This window comes from Juglans regia, chromosome 2, assembly GCF_001411555.2.
Source record: "Juglans regia cultivar Chandler chromosome 2, Walnut 2.0, whole genome shotgun sequence".
NCBI lineage: Eukaryota > Viridiplantae > Streptophyta > Magnoliopsida > Fagales > Juglandaceae > Juglans > Juglans regia.
The window spans coordinates 4,922,277-4,945,669 of NC_049902.1; the positions used below are offsets into that span (position 1 = coordinate 4,922,277).

Genomic DNA, 23,393 nt, shown 5'->3' on the forward strand with positions numbered 1-23,393 from the left:
GTGAATAATCGCTGCAAAAGACCAATTTAGTATTTGCAGCGCTACTATCGCTGCAAGAAGTTCAAAAATCGCTGTAAAAAGTTCAAAAATCGTCGCAAAAAGTGAATAATCACGCATGGAACATATAGAACAATTAGGGTTTGTTCTAACAAGGACTTAATTTTTTTTTTCCTCTCTGTAAAACATTGAAGGTTAAATTAAAGAGAGAGAAGAAAAAAGAAATGAAAAGCAACGTCGATGATATGATATAGCCGATATAGTTTATTATACGTCAACATATGCTTGAATTTAATTACTCAGTTTTAATCATATATGATATCAATCATGACATGATGAACGTACTTACGTACGTGCTTGTATGAAATTATTTTATGTGTCAATAGAAACACAAGACAAAATATTGATGAGTAGATCATAAGGTTTCTAAAAAGGGAATAAACAAAGTTAAAGTAATTCTTCCATGGAGTAGTACTACTAGTACCAACTATATCTATGTTAGGAGAGTCCATCCCTTATATATAGTTATATCTAAACATTGTATTAATCATTCCTTCAATTTTGCTTTAAGAGGAGAGAGAAATAATTTGTACAATCCTAACTAACTTATAATATGTACAACCGCGTAATTCATTTGAAAAAAAAAGAGTAAATCTAAAATTAATATGAAAAATCTTACTCTTTAATAGTTAACTTCACTATTTTTTTAAAGAAAATGCACACATCCTAATTATAATTCTCATCATTTTGTTTTAATAATACTTAAACTAAAAAGTGTAACCATTCTCTTCACAGGCTAGCGACAATCTTCAATAACAGACCAGCAGTGTGTTGCTTCCTGTTGACTGTCGCACATGCCCCTAACACAACTCTTGCTACGTGACTTCAATTTTTGCTGTTTCCAGAAGTCAGAACTCAATAAATGTCGGACACCATAATCGATTTGAAGCGGAAGTTCTCTTGATTTACCCAAATACCAACTTTTATTTAGCGAATAAGATCTTCTACTTTTCAAGTGAAATGGATAAACATATGTACAATATGGTGATATTTTCACTTGTCAAGTACATATATATATATACTTTCGTCCCAAATATCGTTCGTACAAACGCAGGAAAGTACCAATGTTTCAAATGCTATACATTAATCCTACCGAGTACAACCACCGTCCGACAACCAAAAAAACCCTCTTTTTATGAACGTTTTACCGTTCATTCTCACAAGTATCTTATCATCACAAAAAGATACGAGCATTGAAACACAAACCCGAGGATTCCAAAGATTAAGGCGCACCATAAGAAAACTATATCACTTGATCATCTACCAGGAACCATCACCATCCTGTAGAGGGGGAGGCACACTACGCTTTTTCATCATCTGCAATACGAGGATCAAGCCCCTCGATAAAATAAAAATAAAAATTTGGATCCAATATGCTTAATGGGAAGCATCCCTAAATTTAATATTCCTCCTCCACATCAAGCCCAAAAATCCGCTGCCGCCTCCTATCAAAAACTACTTTAAAGGACTCCTGTTCAGCACGTAGTCTCTCTTGGAATGTGCTCTGCCTCTTTGACTCACCAGCATTATGAGTTGGTGCCGGGATTTCCTCTTCAGGTAATGGGTTGGACTCCTGCTAGTGTTAAAAGAAAATAAGGTGAATTATTAAGTGGAGAATGACATGGAACATGAGGAAATGAAAGGATTCTTCTTGGTGGACTTCAGATAACAAACACAAGAACAGAGAAGGATTTGCTCCCAAGTGACCAGCAAGAAGAGAGAAACTTATTCCAACAGAGAGGAAATGCACAAAAAGATAGCACTGTTCACCCAGTTCCGGACCGAGTACCCGGATATACCCGGACCAGAGCCCGGGTTAGCCAGGTTATGAACTGGGCCGGAACCCGGATTTTTGAAACCCGGAAATCCGGGCTTTAACCTTTTTTTTTTTTTTTCTATTTACAAAAATTCAACTAAGTGATGATCTAAATAATAAACCATCATGCTGCATTCTTGTAGTGTCATGGTAGGAATCATTTGGGTTGGTTTTGGACTCTTCAGCAAAACCAATTAAACATCTCTATTCGACTTCTTATTCTGGTTGGCATCAAGCCTCCCATTCCATTAAAACAATCTGGGTGCACATAATCAAACACCCCATTCGTTTGCCTTCCAAAAACATTTCGAAGGCTATTTCAAAAGTATAATTTATAAATAAATTAAATAAGAAACATCAAAACATTCAAACCAAGAAAAAAAAAAAAAAAAAAAAAAGGTTCTAGGTTTAAAACCCAGTACCCGGACCGGATGTTGGTTACCAGGGTACCGGCCAGGGTTTGTTCCAAGCCGAAACCCGTAACCAAAACCCGGTTATCCAGGTTCCGGACCGAGCAGGGAAAAACCCCGGCCCGGATGAACAGGCCAACAAAAAGCCCAGATTCTATTGTATTATATTAGCTCGATAACTAACCAAGTTGTATCCGGTGCCAGGTCCAAGTACTAAAGACAATAAATTTGCCTTCTTTGCTGCATGTATTGAAAATCCAGTGCTACCCACCTGCAGGGAGGAAACGGGCAACAAAAAGCTTTACAAACACGGCAGAACTCAGAAAAATAGACATGCCGTTCCACAATATGCAAAGGTAATCATGAGGCACCAAGCCGTCAGATTATTTAGGTGCAAGAATTATACAAAGCAATTAGATCATGGGCCAATGACTTTCCAAGGATAAATGACCCTATATCAAGTGGAAAACATGTTCCAATGTCAACAAAAAAAATTAAAATAAAAAAACTAAGCATTGCGTTTGATCCTCAAAATTTCTTAACACTGCTACATGTTCTACATGTCAAACGTTTCTCTATCACACAAGAATATTTATTTATGTGTTAGATGATAATTTTATTGTTGACGAAAAAGGGTATAACCCCAGAACACAGGACACAAAAAGTGAATGACAAGCCCATCACAAGTATTTTCATGAAAATATCTAAATTTGTAGATGGTCTAGATAAATGCAGAGAAGTTTCACGTAGGCACAATACCAAATAGCACAAAGAAGCAGGTGGGTTATATAGCAGCAAGTAGTGTGCCCAAACAAGCAGGTGGGTTGTATAGCTGCAATTTTAAGAAGTCATCCAGCATCACTCAAGGAGATAGTGAACACTCCTCCAGATGATGAAAACAGCTCCAAGTCAACTACATCACGCAGTTTCCAACTCAAAGCCCTTTTACAGCAGTTAATTCACAACTACTTGTAAAAGAGCCTTGGGTTAACCTCTCACCACAGTTTCATCACAATTACCTTTAAGCTGCATATTTCGATTTCATACATCAATACACAAGTAGAGATCTCTCGCCCGCATGTCATTCATAGTAGAAGACCATTTAGTTGGTGATCCACATGGTTATCAAAGAACCTCCACATGCCCAATCACAGTGCAAAAGTCCACAGTGAGGTCTCATAGTCAGTTGTGAGGTGTCTTTTTTACATCCTAGTGTCTCTATATATGCATCAATGGAGACAAGAGCCAATAGGGCACAGCTAAAGATTCAAGGGTTAAGGATTCTTAGTCCCCTTTGTTCCTATTTTTTGGTCTTGGTTTTTCTAACCTTTTTTGTTAAGCTTTTAGACTTCACATTGGTTAGACTCCTCTCTCTGGGTGTAGGGAAAAAAAATCTTGTTTGTTTTTGGCGGTTTTAATAGGTTGGTTTTGTGGCACAACCTGACTGGTGCTTGGTGTTTTGTGGTGAGATCTGAACGGCGATGATGTTTTCTTGCAACATCCAACCAGAGTCTACATTTTTCAGCAAACTTTGTGTTAGTGTTTTTGTTTTACTGGAATTTCAGCTTGTTAGTACCCAGTTTAGTGCTCTTCTTGTGAATGTTTTCATGGTCTCTCTTGCGACCTCCTAGTCAGGGTTGTCTCTGTCTATACTGGGCTAGGCCTATTCTTGGAGTAATACAATTTGTTTACTTATCAAAAAAAATGTTTTCATACAGTCTGATGCAGGACAAAGTATTCACAGTTTTTTTTTATCAGTAAACAAAGAATCTTCTAATGATAAAGGTAGGCAAAGCCCAAGTACACCAGCATATACAAGACTGACAACTAAGCATGAGCGACATCTATTTGCATTGAAAAAATGGAGAGAAGGTTGGCTAGTTTGAAAATGATGTATCTATCAAAAGGTAAAAGGGTTACTTTGATCATAAGTACTCTTTCTAACTTGCCTACAGATTTCTTGTCCCTGTTTCCACTACCAACCAAGGTGGCTTACCGCATGGAGAAGTTGCAGTGGGACTTCCTAGGGGGAAGGATGGGCAACAAGTTCAAATTCCACGTTGTGAATTGGTCCACGGTATGCACACCAATCTCAGGAGATGGGTGGGAATACAGAAACTGTTGGTCTTTAGGGCTCTATTGGGAAAGTGGTTGTGGAGATACCAATCGAAAGGGGGGCTTTATGGAGAGCTGCAATTGACTATAAGTTTGGTGGATGGTATTCAAATGAGGCAAGTGGACCACATAGGGTGGGGCTTTGGAAACATATCATAAGAGGATGGGATATTTTTTCCAAGTGCACTTGGTTTGAGGTGGGTGATGGGTCCAAGATTAAACTCTGGCATCATCTTTGGTGTGGCAATAGGGCCCTCAAAGAAGCTTTCCCAGAAATTTATGGAATTGCAAGGTTGCAGGAAGCATCGGATGCAGATCTTCTAGACCAATCTAGTGTTATTCCTTAATGGAATATCACTTTTCTTAGAGCTGCACAAGATTGGGAAGTCGATACATTCACAGAGTTTAGCAACCCCGTGTACTCTTCTAGAGTAAGGGTGGGAGAGGATGATAAGATTCCTTAGCGCCCTCCCTTATCAAAAAAAAAAAGATTCCTTAGCGCCCTTCAAAGAAGGAAAGCTTACTGTCCATTCGTTCTACAAGTCTATTGTCATGCATAATGCAAACCCATTTACATGGAAGCCCATTTGGAAGACTATGGCACCCCTAAAAGCAGCTTTCTTTCTGTGGACAGCCTCCTTAGGAAAGATCCTCACTATAGATAACTTAAGAAAATTCCGGATTATTATATTGTATTGGTGTTGCATGTGCAAAAGGAGTGGGGAGACTGTTGATCACCTACTACTTCACTCTGAGGTTGCCATGACTCTTAAATTCTTTGCTAGAGTGGGGCTAATGTGGGTGATGCCAAGAATGGCAGTTGACTTCAAGTTGGTAAGGCCTACATGGAAATGCTCAAATCACAGCAACATGGAAGATGGTCCCAATTGGCATATGGTGGTGCCTTTGGAAGGAGTAAAACAAAAGAAGCTTCGAGGATCACGAGTGGTCAATGGACAAGCTTAGACTTTTTTTCTGCAATACCATACTCCCTTCGCCTCTTGTAATAGATTTTAATGGACGGAAGATCCATTAAAATCACACACCAAAAGAAGTCAAACTTTTAAAAAGTCAAATACAGAAGCAAGAAGAGGGGGAAGGAGAGAAAATTACTTATAAATTTTATTCCATTCAATAATCTAACTTCATTGGATGACATTGACACTTAATTAGACTAATTCCTAAAAAAACACAAACTTCTAAAGTCAAATAACTCCTAAATAGATAAATTTCCAAATAAAACAAACTCCTATTAAACCCTAGGGCAATGCTCATTTATTTAATTACAAAAAAACCCTTAACAATTTTTTTTATTGGTACAAAACAACCCATAACAATATAAATTATTACTTAATTTGTCCAGTATCAGTCTGTCTGTGTTATAACCCAAAAAAGCAAAACAAAATCCCATCTTTGGGTTTGTGCATTCCCAGTTGAGGGTGAGTATTAGAGTTTGTTTTTTCGCTCGTTTGTTTAGTTTATTCCAAGCTGAGCATATATATGTGCTCCAGCTTGGGAAGGAGAGTTAGAGAAGAAAGAGACTAGTGTTTCTAGCACCTGCACCTATTCCAGAGAAGGTGCTAAGTTATCAAGTCAATGGTGAGCTATCATAGTGATGTTGGAGGTTTCATTCACCCTTGTGTGTCTCTACATATACATCAATGGATTGAGGACCATTGAATGGAAATGAGTCTCTCTTCTTTAATTCCTATTCTACCTTAATTCGAAACATCGATATTCTTGAAGTAGACAGTACATGGAAACCAAACCCAGGAAAACACCATTCGAATGAAAGAGGATCCATCCATGGTTTAGAATGTCATGAAGAGAAATCCATGAACAACCATATTGCCTTTAAAATGGACAAAATAGTAGTATAAACTATAAAATACCTGATCAGCCCAACGGACAGATTTGACTTTCTTGCCATATGCTTGAATCAACCCGGAAAGAGCACTTAAATTAGTCTTCACACCCTTAGTTCTTTCACTATCATCCTCATCTGGATCATTTGACCATTTACTCTGACCTAATTCTTTCACTTCTGACAAATGGTCTCCTTCAGAATCCCATCTATTCCCATCTTTCGAAGGACCTAAATCTCAAAACATTCAAGCATATTGATATAAGTTTGGAATAAAAGTCACTATAATTCTTAAATGAATATAGGAAAATGAGAATCCAGCAATCATCATTGTCATAAAGTGATTAAATACTAATTATTTGCAGTCGCAAATATGTAAAACCCATCCAGAAGGCTTGTTTTAGTCGGGAAACAAAAACTAGAATGATTGTTTAAAAAATAGAATATGCGTTTGTTTTCTGTTTTGTTTTGTTTCTTTTCCCATTTTTTCTTTTTTGTGCATGAACAAAAACCCCAGCCAATATGTTTTCATAATGAAGCACCGAAGAGCAAGGCTCGAAAATCAGAATTGGATTCGCAATTGGGGGGAATGACTAATTCAATTTGTTGAATCAGGTGACTCACAAAAAGTTTAAAACAGGTATTTCAGTGTCAACAAAAAATATAAATAAATAAATAAATAATAAATTCTTGTATTTGACCTCATTGTCCTCATTCTTTTTTTCTTTTTTGATAAGTACAATGAAATTTTTTATTGATACGAATGAAGTAGGCAAAGCCCATGTACACAAGAAGTATACAAAAGAACACCTAAATACATTCTTTTGCCTCAAATATTCTCATTTACAAAGTAGATACTCTTAATTGTAAAGTTATTATATTGTGGTATTTTGTGCATAATCAGAAATTTAATACAGAATATTCATTTCTCCCAAATTTTTTTTCTATTCAACCAAATAAAGCAAAGAACTCCATCTTTTATCTTTCCATTTTTCCACTTCTAATTGAACACAAAGATGAAAAAGTTTATATGCATTAGTGTAATCATATTTTCGTATGAGAAATAAAAGAACTCATTTCTCAAACACAATCCAAGAAAGAAACATAATTTTAAATCAGCTGGAATGTGCTGGAATTGGTTTGAAATCAGCTAAAATAAATCAAAATCAACCAATTGAACGGATTATTTGAACAACTCAAAAAATGCATTGAAAATCAGTTTGGAATCGATTCAATTTGAATCAGTTGAATTTTTCTAAATCAAACCATTTTCAAGCCATGCTAAAGAGACACAGGACCAGATTTTGCAAGAACTTGCTTCCACTCAAAACAACCAAAGTTATCTAGAAAAATCTCAGTCATTTTAGAGGTAAAACAGTCCCCATCCACCACCGTCAGATACCTGAACAGAGACCTTTTTAAAATCTGATGGGCAAGTTCATTATAATGTCAAAATTTTATTCCAAAGTCCTAAAAAATTACATATTTGCCACAGAAAAGAACCTGACATTTAGGAATTCATTTTCTCAGATCAAGACACACAGAGGCATGTTGAGAAATAAAACACATGTTGATCTAACTGATACGACAATTTTATTTTCAATGTCTGACTTGATAATTAATCTTTCCTTTCAATTTTAGATACTGATCTTCCAAGTCTTATTAATTAGTAACAAAAAAACTAGGGAAAACAGGTTGAGTGAAATTAAAACAATCCAGCCATAAGCCAAGCTTAAACACTAAAAAAATACAGTAAAAAACAACGTGAGCTCACACACAAAACACACACTTACAAAACATCTATTGTAAGTATTTACAAGTGTAAAGCAAGAAAGAAATGTATAAAGAAATGTAGAAGACAAAATCATACTTGTTAAAAATATAGTAAATTAGAGGCAGTCAGACTGGCAAGCGTGGAAATAGAGACACAAGATCACAATTATATAAATTATAAAAAAACAAGAGTTGACGTGTACCATCAGGTGCATCTTCTCCTACAGGAGCTATGATATTCTCAGGCTTTCTTTCTTTCAGCTCAGATAAATTTCCATCAAAATCTTCATCTTCCATGTCCATGTCTACCTGGAAGATGTTAAATGTAAATTGAAATTAGATCAGTAGTTTAAACAATGGCTCTAAAGTTCAACATTCATAACACAATGTCATAAACACACAAACACAAGCGTGTGAAGGTTAAGCACAAACTAGGCTGCATAAAAAAATAAGGGATAAATCCACAAAGCCACACAGACTGCCACCCAATTCGCAATCAAGCCACCAACCTATCAACTTTGGCAGTCACCCCCTTAAACTACTAAAAAATCAATGGACCCCCTCCACAAAAAAATTGATATAAATACTCTTGATAAAATTTACATATATTAAAAATATATATATTAAAAAAATAATTATAATTTAAAAACATATATTACTATTTTCTTTTCATAAAATAATAATTTATTATTTTTAAACACTAAATTTTTTTTTTTTAAATACTTTTTTAAATAAAAATTCAAAATTCATTTTTTAAAACCTTTTTTTATAAGTAAAATGAGAATTTCAATGATATGAACGAAGTAGACAAAGCCCATGTATACAAGAAGTATACAAAAGAACACCTAAATACCTTCTAGGAACCAAAAATTAAAAACAGAATATCATGAACACTAGTTCCATTAAGGTCAATGGCTGAAAACCAAAGTAATAAGGTGTGCACAAAAAAGTTCCAAAGTTCCTCCATTGTGCGCTCCCTATCTTCAAAACACCGATCATTCCTTCCATCCAAATACACCACACAATGCACCAAAGAATCATCCTCCAAACTACAGCCACTTGGGGACAGCCTTGAATATCCTTCTAGCAAGCTATTAAGTCCACCACCCTCAAAGGCATAACCCAAGCCACACCAATTCTTCTAAAGCTCATCCCACAACACTCTTGTCACATCACAATTCAATAATAAATGATCCACTGATTCCCCATTCTTCTCGCACAAATAACACCAATCCATAACAATGAGACTCCGCTTCCTCAAATTGTCCATGGTCAAAATATTCCCAAGAGAGGCAGTCCATATGAAGAAAGCGACTTTGAAAGGCACACGAGACCTCCAAATACTCTTCCACGGGAAAGGAAGATTACCATGTGATGCCAACAGCTTGTAATAAGATCTCACTATAAACCGCTTGCTCCCATTAGGCCTCCACTACATCCTATCCCCATGTACCGATAGGCCTCCCATAGAATATATAAGACTAAAAAATTCAAGAAACAGTATCCATTTCCCAATCATGAATATCGCTATTAAATTGAACATCCCACTGGTGAGAACCATGGGAAAATGCCAACAGATCCGACACAAAAGCATCCCAATTACCAGCAATGCAATAAAGAGCTGGGAAAGCCCTATAGAGAGCGTGATCTCCACACCAAACATCAGGCCAAAATATAGTTCTAGAGCCCTCACCAGCTACAAAACAAATATGAGTGGCAAAACTCATCCAACCTCTCCTAATAAATTTCCATAAGCCCACACCATACACCCCCCTCACTTCATTAGAACACCAATCCCCACAAAAGCACTTCATTTTTTTAAACTTAATAGGGATGTTTGGTCACTTTTAAGAAATTCTAGGACACTACTGTCTTTTTAAGGGAAAAATGGGGTACATCGCAGTTTTTGGTAGTTTTGAGAGATGATTACCAAAAGGGAAGTGCTACAACTACAAAGAGATCTGACAAAAGTAAACTCACAAACTGACATAGCTTCATATGATACGTTACATCTACTTTACAATAAAAGTAGTTTTACAATCAATGTACCACATCAAGCTACGTCAATTTGTGGAATTACTTTTGTGGGATCTCTTTGTGGCTATAGAGATTGCTGATTGGGTGGTATTTTGAGGGGACTTTGTGTATTATAGCCACAAAATGATCATAATCAAACCACCTCTTTCAATTGAACTGCCAGGTTTTGAGAGGTAATTGACCGGATTCCAATACCCTAGGATCCTAGCCCAACTATTTGACAGCCCTAAGGCTCTGCAAATTTAAAGTTCATGTTACATAGCTTGAGGGCCTCGAGACTTGATCCTTTACACCCCAAAAATAGAAAGGTGCCAGACTTATCTCTGCTATAGCAATGATATAATTTAATTCTACTATGTATCCACCAGCCTGCAGCATTATGTGATTAATATGTTGATTAATTAACTGAGTGAGTGCTTGTGTGTGTGCGTGCGCGCGCGCGTGTGTGTGTGAGAGAGAGAGAAAGGAACCTAGCTAATCATGTTCGATACAATGTCTCACTTGAAAAATAAAACAACTGACTGTAACAAATATTAGAACTGACACTCATAGTGAGATACGTATTTACTTTTTCATCTACATAACTAGAATTGATAGGCACTGAAGCATATCAAACAAAGGATACAGTATGGTAAATTTCAATCTCCAATCAAGATATTAATTTAGAAATAAAAAATGAACATTAAAAGCATATAAATAATATTCAACTACCTCTTGAATACCACTGTCTTTAAGGTCATCCCCATGGAATAATGACTGTCAGGCCAGCAAAAATACAGCATTAAAATCCAATCATGTAAGCAACTATAAATTTTTTCTTTGAAGAGAAAAGAAAAGTTCACCATTTTGCATTATCTAACATGGTACGGCATTTCCGCATTTTTTAGATGACTCAAATACTTTTTGACAAGTAATAGAAGATTTTATTTGAAAAAGAACAGACATAGCTGAAGTACACAAATACACAACATAAATGACTAGAATATTTCTTTTTTATAAGTAGGAAATTACTAAAATATTAAATGACAGCAAAACGCCCGTTAAAATATTTCCACCTATGACCTCTTCTTTGCCTTGAATGTCCTGTAACATACAAGCTCAATACAAAACTGAGACCATCAAAACATCGCACCTTCACATCTAGCTGCAAGTACAAAGATGGAGCTTCTTCCCACTGCCTGGCCATCTTTTTAATGTCATCTTTGGTAAAACCATGCACATTCCTAGCTGCACAGCCCTAAAATACAAAAAAATATCAATTTTATACCTCATTTTACGAATAATTGTTTTTTCTAATTATATAAGCACTGTCTGCTTTTTCAGAGATAGTATTATCAAATACTATTCATTATGACAAAAAAGCACGGCGAAAAAAAAATCAAACTACAAAAAGTATGTATCCTTGTTGTGCAGGTCTCATAAAATTAATAAACAAAGGGTTGATTACACTTTGAGCCCCGATTTAAAATGACCACAGACTACCAACCTACATATTTATCCTCGAACTTTTTGGTACCTTCAAGGAGCAAGATGTCAAGTTGGTATTTTGAGGTGCACATTGCAAAATAGGTGAGATATATATATATATATATATATATCTTTATAAGTGCAAAATTGGTCATATTTTAGATAGTTGCAAAGTGTAATTTTTCCATAAACAACTTTACATGTAGTATCCCACCCGCCAAAAGTATAAGGTTTATACACCAGGAAACTTGAATGATAAGTGAATTATTGCATTGGGATAATAGCACTGAACGTTGAACATTGAGTGAATTAAAATGGTGATGTGCAGCAGTAATCACAACAGGTAACATTTACCACAGGGTCCTTATATGTAGCTTCCAATATGTAAACTTCATAACCCGAACTCTGACAAGAGAAAAAAAGGACAATGAGTGAAATCAATAATAAATAATGAAACTATAAGTAGCCACAATGCCATAAGAAAACACAATGGAGGAACTTAAAATAGTAGTAGAAATAACATTGGCTTTCAGATTGAAACAGCAAATGAAATATCCTCGTATTTGGTGCCTGGATGAATCAGCTTCCATAGAATAAGAAAGATACAGACAAAAGGTGCCTTGAGTATTCATTTTGCTGTTTTTTTCTTATTTGGCACCGGGTGGCCAGAACTAAGTCCCAACTAATCCTGGGGGGTGCACAAGCCCTCACCAATGAGTTTCCCTCAAATGCACCTCAGATAATTCAAGGGAACATTCCCCAGTCCGAAGGCCCTAGAAATTGTTTGTACCCAACGGTTCAAACCTTAGACTCGGAGGGTGCATACCACAAAGACCAAGCTCTTACTACTTGAGCCAACCCCTAAGGGTTGCCTTGAGCATTCATTCCCACCCACTATCTTACAAGTTACGATTAAAAGCAAACATGCAACCAGCATCATAAGATACACCAGCGAAGACACAACAGGTTAGGAAAGCAGAATTCAAGGTAGGTGCTGTCACTGAATAGCAGTAAAATATGTCCAAGATGCATCGTTTTGTATGATAATTGAGCCAAATTTTATGATACATTGGGGCAAAGCACCAAAAAGCAAATTTGAAACTTTGCAGTGGAGTTGCCATAATTAAAATTATCAAACTCTGCACTATTTGACATTTTGGGAATAATGATAGGAGTGAACTACTCAGACCATCTTTTTTTTTTCAGGGCAGGGGGTGGGGGGATCCAAAGCACAGCAAAGCATACTTTGGCCCAAAAACAAATTCACACACAGGAAAGCAACAACAATTGGATTACAAATTTCCTGACAACCAGCACTCGGCAATAATACAATTCAAGGTCTCTTTTACCAATTTTGCTTTTACCCATTTGTTGTCTATAATTTTTCATATCAAAAAGTCCACAATACCAAAGAACCAAAGTATCATTTCATTTAGCATGAAAAACATTTTAAAAATAAATCAATTTGCCAGCTGGGTGTGTCCATTTGTATGCTTCTTGTGTACTAGGGTGGTCAATAAAATTGCACTGATTATAAAAAAGAAAAAAGAAAATAAATCAACGAAGACAATTTATAGGAAACTGGGCTGATAAATTCTATACACTTTAATTTAACAAAAATACTTGTAAAAAAATTATTTTAACACAAGCATAACTCCGCGTAACTCAATACATAACACTTTTATAAAGCTCTTTTAAAACAAAGTAGCAGCCAAAATCAGGAACTACGCACTTCAGGCTTCTTGTTTACAATCATTCAATATTATCTTGAACTGAGAAAGTACATATCTAAAAGTTAGAGATCATATCAGGTAAACATTATGTTACCATCAACACTGTGATGGGTGTATTAGAAATTTAGTCGTCATTTCAGAACACATGGCAGAGGTTCTTAGGGAGAGAGAATTGAGGGTATACCTTTGCAATTGCCCAAAACTGAGCAAAATCAGCTACCCGCAGATTGCGGTCATCCACTAAGACGAGGCAAACATACCACCAACAAAAGGGTCAATAGCCGAAGAAAACTGCATCTGTTGTTAGTGAAAATGAAGGCAGTGCATGGGCACTGCATCACCACTTAATCTATAATCAAACTAGATCATTGGACTTATTGAATGCTGTAACAAGCCAGCCTAACTAGAAGAACCTTTATTACCTTTAATTCCATTATCTTCTATTTACGCCTAAGGTTTGGAAATTCTTTTTAAGAAAATAAATGACTTCAGAAGTTTCTTGAACTAAACAATACTTCAGGCATCTTATATGCATTTGTCTTTTGAAGTCAATATAAGCTTATGAATTGATGCTACGAGTAGCATCAGAGGCATGTAACTGTACATGACTAGTAGGCACTACCTCAACATAATTAAACCAAAGGACAACATGTCACAAAACTGTGCACAGGAATTAAAGAAAGAAAATGTAAGAGATTCCATCTTCAAAATTCTCGATAAATCAAGTAAAAAAGAGCCAGAATATACAGAAAGAAATTGATAAATGCTTCAAGCAAAAGTAAAGGAGTTCTAAGTTTTCAATTAATCTGAATATTTTAGAACAGAAAATGCATACCAATGATGAAGGTGAAAACTCCCTCCTCAACAGTCTTCTTAAATGCTTTCAACATGCTTGACCGATAAGACTGTTATAGAAATTTAAAGCACAAATTACTGAAAACAATTAATACAAAGATGCATGTGCACAAGCACAAGAATACAAAGATGCATGTGCACAAGCACAAGAATGCACGTGCAAATACACAACAAATGATGTAAAAGCAAGTGCCCAGTAGATATCAGTGATCAAATGGGTTAACATCAAAGTCAAAATCTCAACCGTCTAAGGATAGCAATACAATAGGTAACTAACAAAACCCAATTATGGCAACAAAATAAAACAAAAGCCACTGCCATGTACCAGTTCACTACTACAAGCCTGTGAAAGCAGAATCCATATTTTAATTGCATTTTGTTTCAAGACATATAGATTGTCATTAATGAAAATAAAAAAAAATACACAAATCTAATAACATGAACAAAGATCTGTATGACATGAGGAAACCACATGCTTCATGTACTCCACATCACACGCTTGTACCCACCAACACATGATTCGACACATCTCTACTTCAACAACAAGAAATTTAGCACATAACTTATATTTTTGGAAGCATTTAGCATATAATCTATCAGTTACAATCAATATCAACATTTACAAACACCAAATTATAACAAACGGTTGTTTGGCAACAAGCTTATGTGACACTAACACCTATTCTCACTTCAGGTCAACACATCATGAATGGAATTCATGAAAAATGTTTTTATCCTACACAAGGGGACAATTGAGAAGAGAGGAAACATTTCTAGACAGGTACAAGTAAAACCAGCTCTCATGATATGCAAAACAAGGAATTGGAAGAAGCCATGATAAAGTTAATAGTTAAAATCAAACCTCACAGAGCATGCTTTGCCAATAGATTTTTTTATAAGTAACTTGCTTTGCCAATAAATAAGACCAATAGTTTTACCAAAAACAATAAAAGGCTTCAAGCACAAAAATCTACACGATGAAAAAACAAGCATGCAAAATGATAGTCAATTAATAAATTCTAGAAACAAAGGCTTTGGAGATAAAGGACTTTCGCCCTGTTAGTCTTGTGGGAGGCATCTATGAGACAATCTCTTACTTGTGAGCAAACGTGAAGAAATTAGCATTAGAAAAGGTGATATCGAGGGCCCAAAAAGCATTTATCAGGCAGAGATGGATTTTAGACCGGGTCTTGATTGCTCATGAATATCTCGACAGTAATCCATTCGGGTGTATCAATGTTATGCAAATTGGATTTAGGGAAGGCCTACGAGCATGTCAATTGGGCTTTCTAATGTAACTGTTGTGGAGATGTGGTTTCCGGACAAAGTGGCATCGTGTATTTATGAGCATATTTCATATTTGTGATACCTCATATGATAAAGATAAGGATAAGTGATGTATAAGATCCAACATTGCTTGAAAATGAGAAGTTCTTGCTCTTTATAATATTTCAATAGGACTCCAATTGTATTATTGACTAGTCCTTTTGGAGTATAGACCATGTGGTTTGGGCCTTCCATTGGAACGTTACAAATTGTATCGGAGCCTATCTCAACCAGAAATGTAGAACTTGAGTTGAGCCACCTGCAATGGACTGGCCCAACGAGGAAATCGGAAAATTTATGGGGGGTAGATTGTGATACCCCATACGATAAGAACAAGGATAGATGGTATATGAGATCTCACATTGTTTGGGAATGATAAGTTATTGCTCTTTATAATATTCCAATGGGCTCCAATTGTATCATTGACTAGTTCTTTTAAAGTATAGGTCATATGATTTGGGTCTTTCATTGGGGCATTACAATATTGTATCTCTACTCTGTGTTTCCCTCTTTCGATTCACAGAAAACCATCCAGCTTCTTCAAAAGTTCCCACAGTGGTCAAAGTGACCCATTATCCCCCATAGTCTTGGTCACGGTAATCAAAGCTTTGAGCCAAAAGTTTGATTTACACTGAAATGGGAACTCTTACCTAGATTTTCATGCGAGAAAGGATCGCATGAATTGATAGTGTCTATCTCCTTATTGCTCTTCAATGAATATAAATGACTTTACATTGATATCAATGAATATCAAAGGCTAACATTCTAGTTGCCCCCCAGAATGTTAGCCAAAAACTCCCAAATAGACTATAATGGATTGGTGCTACATGTGCAAAAAGAGTGGGGGAGACCATTGACCATCCACTACTTCACTACCAGGTAGCCACAACCCTATGGAATGATTTCTTCACTATGGTGAGAATAGGTCGGGTGATGCCAAGAAGAGTGGTTGATCTCCTAAAAAATTGGAGAGGTCTACAAGGCATTCAAAATTGCAGCAATAGGAAGATGGTTCCCATTTGGTTATGGTGGTGTCTTTGGAAGGAAATGAATGCTAGAAGCTTTGAAGATCATCAACAGTCTCCTTGTAATAACTGCTGAGTGCTGATCATGCCTAGGAGTCGCTCTTGTATATGTCCCATGTACATGGGCTATGCCTATATTTTTATCGATAAAATTCTTGTTTACCAAAAAAAAAAAAAATCTACAACACAAAATCATCAGTGAAAAAAAAACAAGTACATATTAATTAGATAAAAACAATCGAACGGAAAATCATTTAGAACAAGATAACCCAATGCAGTCTCAAGACACAATTTGAGGACTAAATATATTCTATTGCACCAAAATCTACCAAAAAAATGCAAGAAAAATAAAACTTCCAATGAAAAGGAAAAAAAAAACAACTGCATTGCCTCTAATACACCATCATATGATAAGTTGTAGTTTTTTAAATATATTTTCTAGTTCCAGATGAAAAATTTGCATTACCTCCTCCATTTCAGGTTCGTAACAATACTCCATCACCTTCTTCGTTATTGGTTTCTTGCCTCTGGCCAAAATCGAAGATTTCGAAACGTCACCTTCCTCAACCTGCAAGGCATTAGACAATGTTATTTATACACTTTATATCAGTTATACCTTATAAATCAAGACACAGGAAGAGAAGATTTATGATAATCAATAAGGATTCAATGTAGATCATAAAAAAAATATTGAAGGCAACAACAAACCTTTTCAACCTCGGTCATAAAATAATCGTCCATAGAATGAATACGTGGAGCGTGACCACCATTTTCAACCTCAAGGTCACGCAACATCTTTGCTAAGTAGCTCTTCCCACTACCTGATTGTATAGTAGATGCAATAAGTTCCCATAAAATGGTCATACACTTATATTTTTAATGAAGTGGTGATGGAAAAAGCTTTCCAAAAAAAAGACAAGAAGAATTAAATCAATTGAATAATATTAATACTCCTGGGATGTCTTACATCTCTAATACAAGTATTCTCTAGATTTACCTATCAAAAAAATATAGTAATTAGATTATAGACTTCTGGGCTGTTGCTAATTCATCACGATGAAGGAACTGAGAATTGAAGAGGTCACTTTAGTCAGCAAACTATGAATCTAGAATGGGTCAAGCAAGGGAGATAAGGTAGGAGTAAAGTGAGGGTTCAAGTTGCAGTTACTGAAGTGTAAGATATTGTCATGGAATGACCTATCAAAAAAAAAAATATATTGTCATGGAATGTCAGAGGACTGAATGGTAGGAATGGAAGGATGAGGATAAGGAATTTATTAAGAGAATGAAAGGTAGATATTATTCGTTTGCAAGAAACTAAGTTGGCAATCTTATCTAGAGCAGATGTACCCAGCATGTTGAGATTATAATACACAAAGGGTAGCATTTTTGTATGGACAACAGACCTAGGGAAAACTTAACCTTGGACAACCTAAGAAAGAAGTGTGTTAAAGTGTTGAATTGATGTAGCATGTCAGAAAAGAGCAGGGAGTATTGGCCGTGAGGGAAAGGACTGAAAAGTAATCCTTACCGCTCAAAAGTGTGGTGAATGATTCCATTAAGCTTTGATGGTTGGGAAAGCACAGGGTTAGTTATGGAACTCGATATGTTCAAATGACTCTATTTTTGGACAGCACCCATTACAATCTTAGCTTTCCTACTTATGTATCTTTCATGGATATGTGCTTTACTTGTGTATCCCTTGACCATGGGTGCTATCTTTAGTATACTACCTGAGTACACGGCTTGTGCCCATTTGTGCTTAATACATATAAACCAATAAGTCTAAACTTTACAGAAGCATAGGCACATAATTCCATGATATCTATTAAAGAGACTACAGGATGACCAGAAGTGCAGAGTCACAATAAGCTACCTGGAAGCCCTCGAAGGATTAACACAATATGATCAGGGCGAGAAGCACGATGCGGCGGCTTAAATAAGTGGGAAGCATCAATAACTTTTGGCTTATCCGAAGATAATTGCTTTAGAGAAAAAGGTTTTCCATCCCCGACAGCCTGCTTGGACTACAATAGAGGATTGCTTGAGCTTCCTTAAGAGTGCAATAGATGAGTCAAAAGATACAAAATCATTTAACAAGACTAGCATACCTCGGAAAGAAAGCCAGCGGAAGCATGCATAAGTGGTTCATTATAAAAATAGGGAAGGGTCATGGAGTGGGCCTCAGGAATTGGTGGATATGATGAAGGCATCACAGCCGACGAACCAACAGGAATGGGAAACAAAGAAGAGGATGTTTTAGGCGGTGAGGAGTAGGCTTTCATCACTGAAGAAATGTGCAACACTGGGTCGACAGCCGGAGGTGGTGGTATCGAAGCAGGAATAGGAGGCTGCCTACTAAAAAACGGAGAAGCCTCCATTTTACCCACATTCTCACTGCCACCAGAAGCGGATAGAAAATATCCTCCATGCTCATTCGCATTTGGATCACCGCGTTGGGTGAATCCAGGTAGAGTCTGATGATGAAGTGAACCCTGCTTGCCATCTTGAGATGGAAAACCAACTTCGAGTGGTCGTCTCACATCACTTGGCAGACTAGGTGAATGGAAATCATGTCTCCTATCAACAGGATACTGCATTCCATAGGGTTGTTGCAGTTGATTGTTAGGATCACGATAGTCCATTGGAACGCTACTTCTTTCTTCAGGGTACAGCATCCTTGTCCCTTGCCAATTATTCATATGAGAATGCTGTGGTTCTTTTGCTGGCATGGAATCTCGACTTTGCCATTGTTGATGATTGTGGGGGTTACGATATTTATCATGCGGAACTTCAGAAACTGGATACGGCAGGTGTGGTTGATCCACATTTTTAATCCCATGTGTCTGAAAAGGATGCAGAGAACTGTCAACCTGACCATGTCTAGAATGAGGGAATTCTATATTCTGAAACCCATTGCCATTACTCTGCATATGTTGTTGCTCTCTTCCATCATCCGAACCAAACCTTGGATCTTTGTTGCTCATCTCCATATTCCTCACACTCAGTGGTCCGACTTCACCCTTAATGTCCCGAAAGCCATCAAATTTCCCGTACTCCCCACCACCAGGTCTACCATAATTCCCATCAAAGGGTGAACTTTCCTGAGCATATGCATTCGTTTCATGATTCACTCCCGGAATCGAGCCCGCACTGCCTTCAGGCAGCAGTGCACTCGACACAGCACCGTGATCACGAATAAGCTTCAATCTCCGCTCATCCTCCGACGAAAACATTCCAGGATTCTCGTGATTATGAATATCATCAACCCTAGGCCTCTTAGAGTTCCTATCTCCCTCGTTCGTAAACCAATTACCATAAGACTGCGATTGGAATTGCCCGTAAGGTTCTCCTCTATCCAAGCTAGCGTTTCTGTGCCACGGCCTCAGATCTCCGAACCCGTCAGTGAACGGCCGGGGTGGACCCGTGGGCCCACTGTATGGATCGAATGGGAACCTAGGGTTTTGATAGAAGGAAGGGTGCGGAGGGCAAAAGGGAAAGTGAGAAATTGAGCAGATGGGGCAGATGTTACCCGGGATGGGCATGGGACGCCAGTGTGGTTGATGATGATCCATTCCGGAGCTTGATCTGAACGATCCACGGGGTCCAAAAGAAGCTAAGTATTCTCGAAGAGATTCGAGACTGCAGTTCAGGGTTTCGAGGTTGCTAGGGTTTCGAATGAGCCATGAGGAATTCGAAGAAAAAAACTCAATTCAGTGACGGCACAATTTACAGCTGTTTCTGCCAGGTTCGTGTTACGGCGGGAAATTATATGGTACATCCGTCTCAGGCACCGTTTGGATTGAAGCATCATTTTATTCATCTCAACATTTAAGAGTATGAGTTTATTGGATAGGTTACTCGGTATTTGTCTGATTAAATTTGAATCGAATTTAACTTTTAAAAAAAAAAATTCGTTCGTAAAAGTAAATATATATTTAATTAATAAATAACACATATTCAATAAAATTCTATTTAACTCGGATCAATCTCATTAAGATCCGCTCGTTTATATTCGAGTTAACTCATATTCAATAAAATTCTATTTAATTCGGATCAATCTCATTAAGATCCGTTCATTTATATTCGAGTTAACTCATTAGCTTGATTTAATTAAAACTCATTCATATATTGATAAATATATATATACACATATATATATGAGTTTTACTATTCATCATCTCCACACACTATAAATCACATTTATTTTTATTTATTTAAATTTTGTTTTAGATTTATTCTTCTTAAACTAATTGAATTCTTTTACTCATAATCCATAAAATAAAAAATAAAAAAATAAAAAATAAAGTGTGGTGTGTGGGGATGATAAATAACATTTTTCTATATATATACATATATATATATTAGCTAATAATATAAGCATAACACTTTTATAATTAAATATATAATATGTAACCTAATTATTTATGTCTATATATTGAATATACTTCATAGCTATATTTTATAATTTATACAATAAATAGTTGATAAGGTTTAATAATTTCATATACTAGTACGTGGGAACCACATATGAAATAGATATATACTATCATATTATGTGTATGTATTAATAATATTTGTAAGTATATAATGTATTGTTATTATAGATAAATATCAACTAGTTAAATATTAATTATTTATAAAATTTTCAAATCTTATAATTCAATAGAATTTCTACTTGTTAGTCGTACAAATTTAATATTAGATTTTTTATTTTTTATTTATCTAATTTATTAATAATTAAATCTTATTCAAAAAATAAATAAAAAATTCGAGCTCGAACTCATTTGTGGAACAAACTCGAGCTTGAGTTGAGAGTTTAGCTTATCGAGTCGAGTTCAAACAAAAAATAAATAAAAATTTCAAGCTCGACCTTGAATATTTTGAATCGAGCTGAGCTCAACAAGTCAAAGACTGGCTCAGCTAGGCTCGATTATAGCCTTATCTAAGAGCACTAGTAGTAAAATCAACAACCTAGCTAAATTTTAGCCAGTTGCATAAAATCTAACTACAACAAACTCAATATATATACAGTAGTTTTAACCAAACTTATTTTCACTAGCTAAATCTGAGCCCAAATTGCTGGCCAAATCTTATTTTGTGCATAGAAAATTACTCTTCTTGCCTGTCTTCATCATGCGTGAGCCACCAATACTCCAGGAAAATAGAAACCCAAGAACCACAAAGCTCCACAACACAACTCCAGAAAAATCCCAAACTCAATCCAACAGCCCGTAATGGACCTCTTTATCTTTTACAAGAATTGGTGTAATTCAAGGACATCACCCTCCATAATTCTCCAAGAACTAGAGAGAGAGAGAGAGAGAGAGAGAGAGAGAGAGAGAGAGAGAGAGAGAGAGAGAGAGAGAGAGAGAGAGAGAGAGAGAGAAATCAATTATGATTTGAATACCTGAGTTGGCCTCCTTTCCAACCCCCGACTCCTTTTATAGACGAATCAGTGTAACTACAAGAATCTTACAGAAATTCTAATTGTTCATGAATTAAACGACATAGCAAAGAACCTACATGAATTAAACGACATAACAAAAAGATAGCGTCATATTTAAATTGAGTCCTACTTAAACGACAGCATCCCAATCTGTTATCTTCATCCTAATTGTCATTTAAAGTAAAACGACGACATATTGAGCTCAAATGCTATTCCTCTCAGAACACTGCTTCTAGAACAACAAACCCCATTGCTTCAACTCACTCGATCCCAAATCTCGTGTCCTACAATAACCCCTTACATACTCTCCCCCATCAAAACACATTGCTCACAAGGTGAGGAAATCTGTTACGCAGCTCCCAATAGGGCTCCCAAGTTGCATCATTAATGCTAGCCCCCTTCCATTGAATTAAGACATCAACAACTGCTCTATTATTCATTTGTCTGCTTCTGCGCTGAAGGATAACCTCTAGTTCAGGTGCCAATTCTCCTTGCAAATCTATTGGAGGTAAAGACGAAAGTGGATAGTGATGTTGACTCAATTTCTTCTTAAGGCATGATATATGAAAAACTGGATGAATAAAATTGTGTTGAGGCAAAGACATGTAAAATGAGCATGCTTTGTAACTATTGGAACGACGTCATTTAGTTATTTTAGAAAAAAAAAAGAAAAACCAGATGTAAAATGATGTCAAACTCCGACTTTGACTCCGTATAAATTATTAGAGCACCTCCGAACTCCGCTCCGACTAAAAAAACTCCGACTACGTCGAAGGCGAAGGCAGAGCGAAGACCAATCGGAATTGGAGGTTTCAGAATTTTGCACACCTCTAGTCACTGTTATATGGTTGAGTCTAGACATTATTTACGATAAATTAATAAGGAAATAGAGACCGGTATGCATGCTGTCCAGAAACATGTTTGAAATTTAGAAATTTAGAGTTTAACAATTTTGGAGAATAATCTTTTAGATCAAGTCTAAACTCATGTTATTAAGGATTGTGTGAAATCTCAGAGTTAAGTGAGATCATTTTTAGTATAGAAGTTGACAAATTATAATGGTCTTGAAATAGGTTCCGAGTGACGGCTAGCAAAAGAATATCATGTAACTATTTTGACTAGAAATTGAGGTAAGTAGCTCTTTAATGTATTTTTAATAAAAGAACTTATGGTTTTTTTTTTTTGGAGTTGTGCACTTGGGTATTATATTTCAAACTTGTGTAAACTTTAAATTTGTGCACACTCTTATGTTATTTTCACTCTGCTTGTGGGATTTGTTCAAAGTTTTTAATGGTTAGAATGTTTGAATAATGCTATGTGGCTTATTAAATTTGAAAGTTAAATATGAGCATGCTATTTAATCTTTGAGCCCATGATATGAATGTCTTTGTGACATGTTTGAAGTCCCTTATAGCGTGATGTCTTCGTGGCATGATATTTTTATGGTAAGTGGATGCCCTCGCGGC

At 36.2% G+C, this 23,393-nt stretch overlaps 1 protein-coding gene across 2 annotated transcripts; it reads right to left on the reverse strand.

The window, feature by feature from the left end:
• Positions 1 to 1,030: 1,030 nt before the first annotated feature.
• LOC108999225 lies at positions 1,031 to 20,288 on the reverse strand. Of its 2 annotated transcripts, none has more exons than XM_018976066.2 (13): positions 18,590 to 20,288; positions 18,355 to 18,505; positions 17,187 to 17,299; positions 16,945 to 17,046; positions 14,108 to 14,177; positions 13,457 to 13,512; positions 11,894 to 11,944; positions 11,205 to 11,309; positions 10,784 to 10,828; positions 8,239 to 8,344; positions 6,291 to 6,499; positions 2,468 to 2,554; positions 1,031 to 1,630 (listed from the first exon to the last, which is right to left on the reverse strand). In XM_018976066.2, the coding sequence occupies exons 1-13, from the start codon at positions 20,051 to 20,053 to the stop codon at positions 1,457 to 1,459; spliced, it is 2,733 nt and encodes a 910-aa protein (XP_018831611.2). In that variant the 5' UTR covers positions 20,054 to 20,288; the 3' UTR covers positions 1,031 to 1,456. The 2 variants fall into 2 exon arrangements, with proteins under 2 accessions (XP_018831611.2, XP_018831613.2); XM_018976068.2 differs by having other exon boundaries at positions 6,291 to 6,493; positions 18,590 to 20,287.
• Positions 20,289 to 23,393: the final 3,105 nt, after the last annotated feature.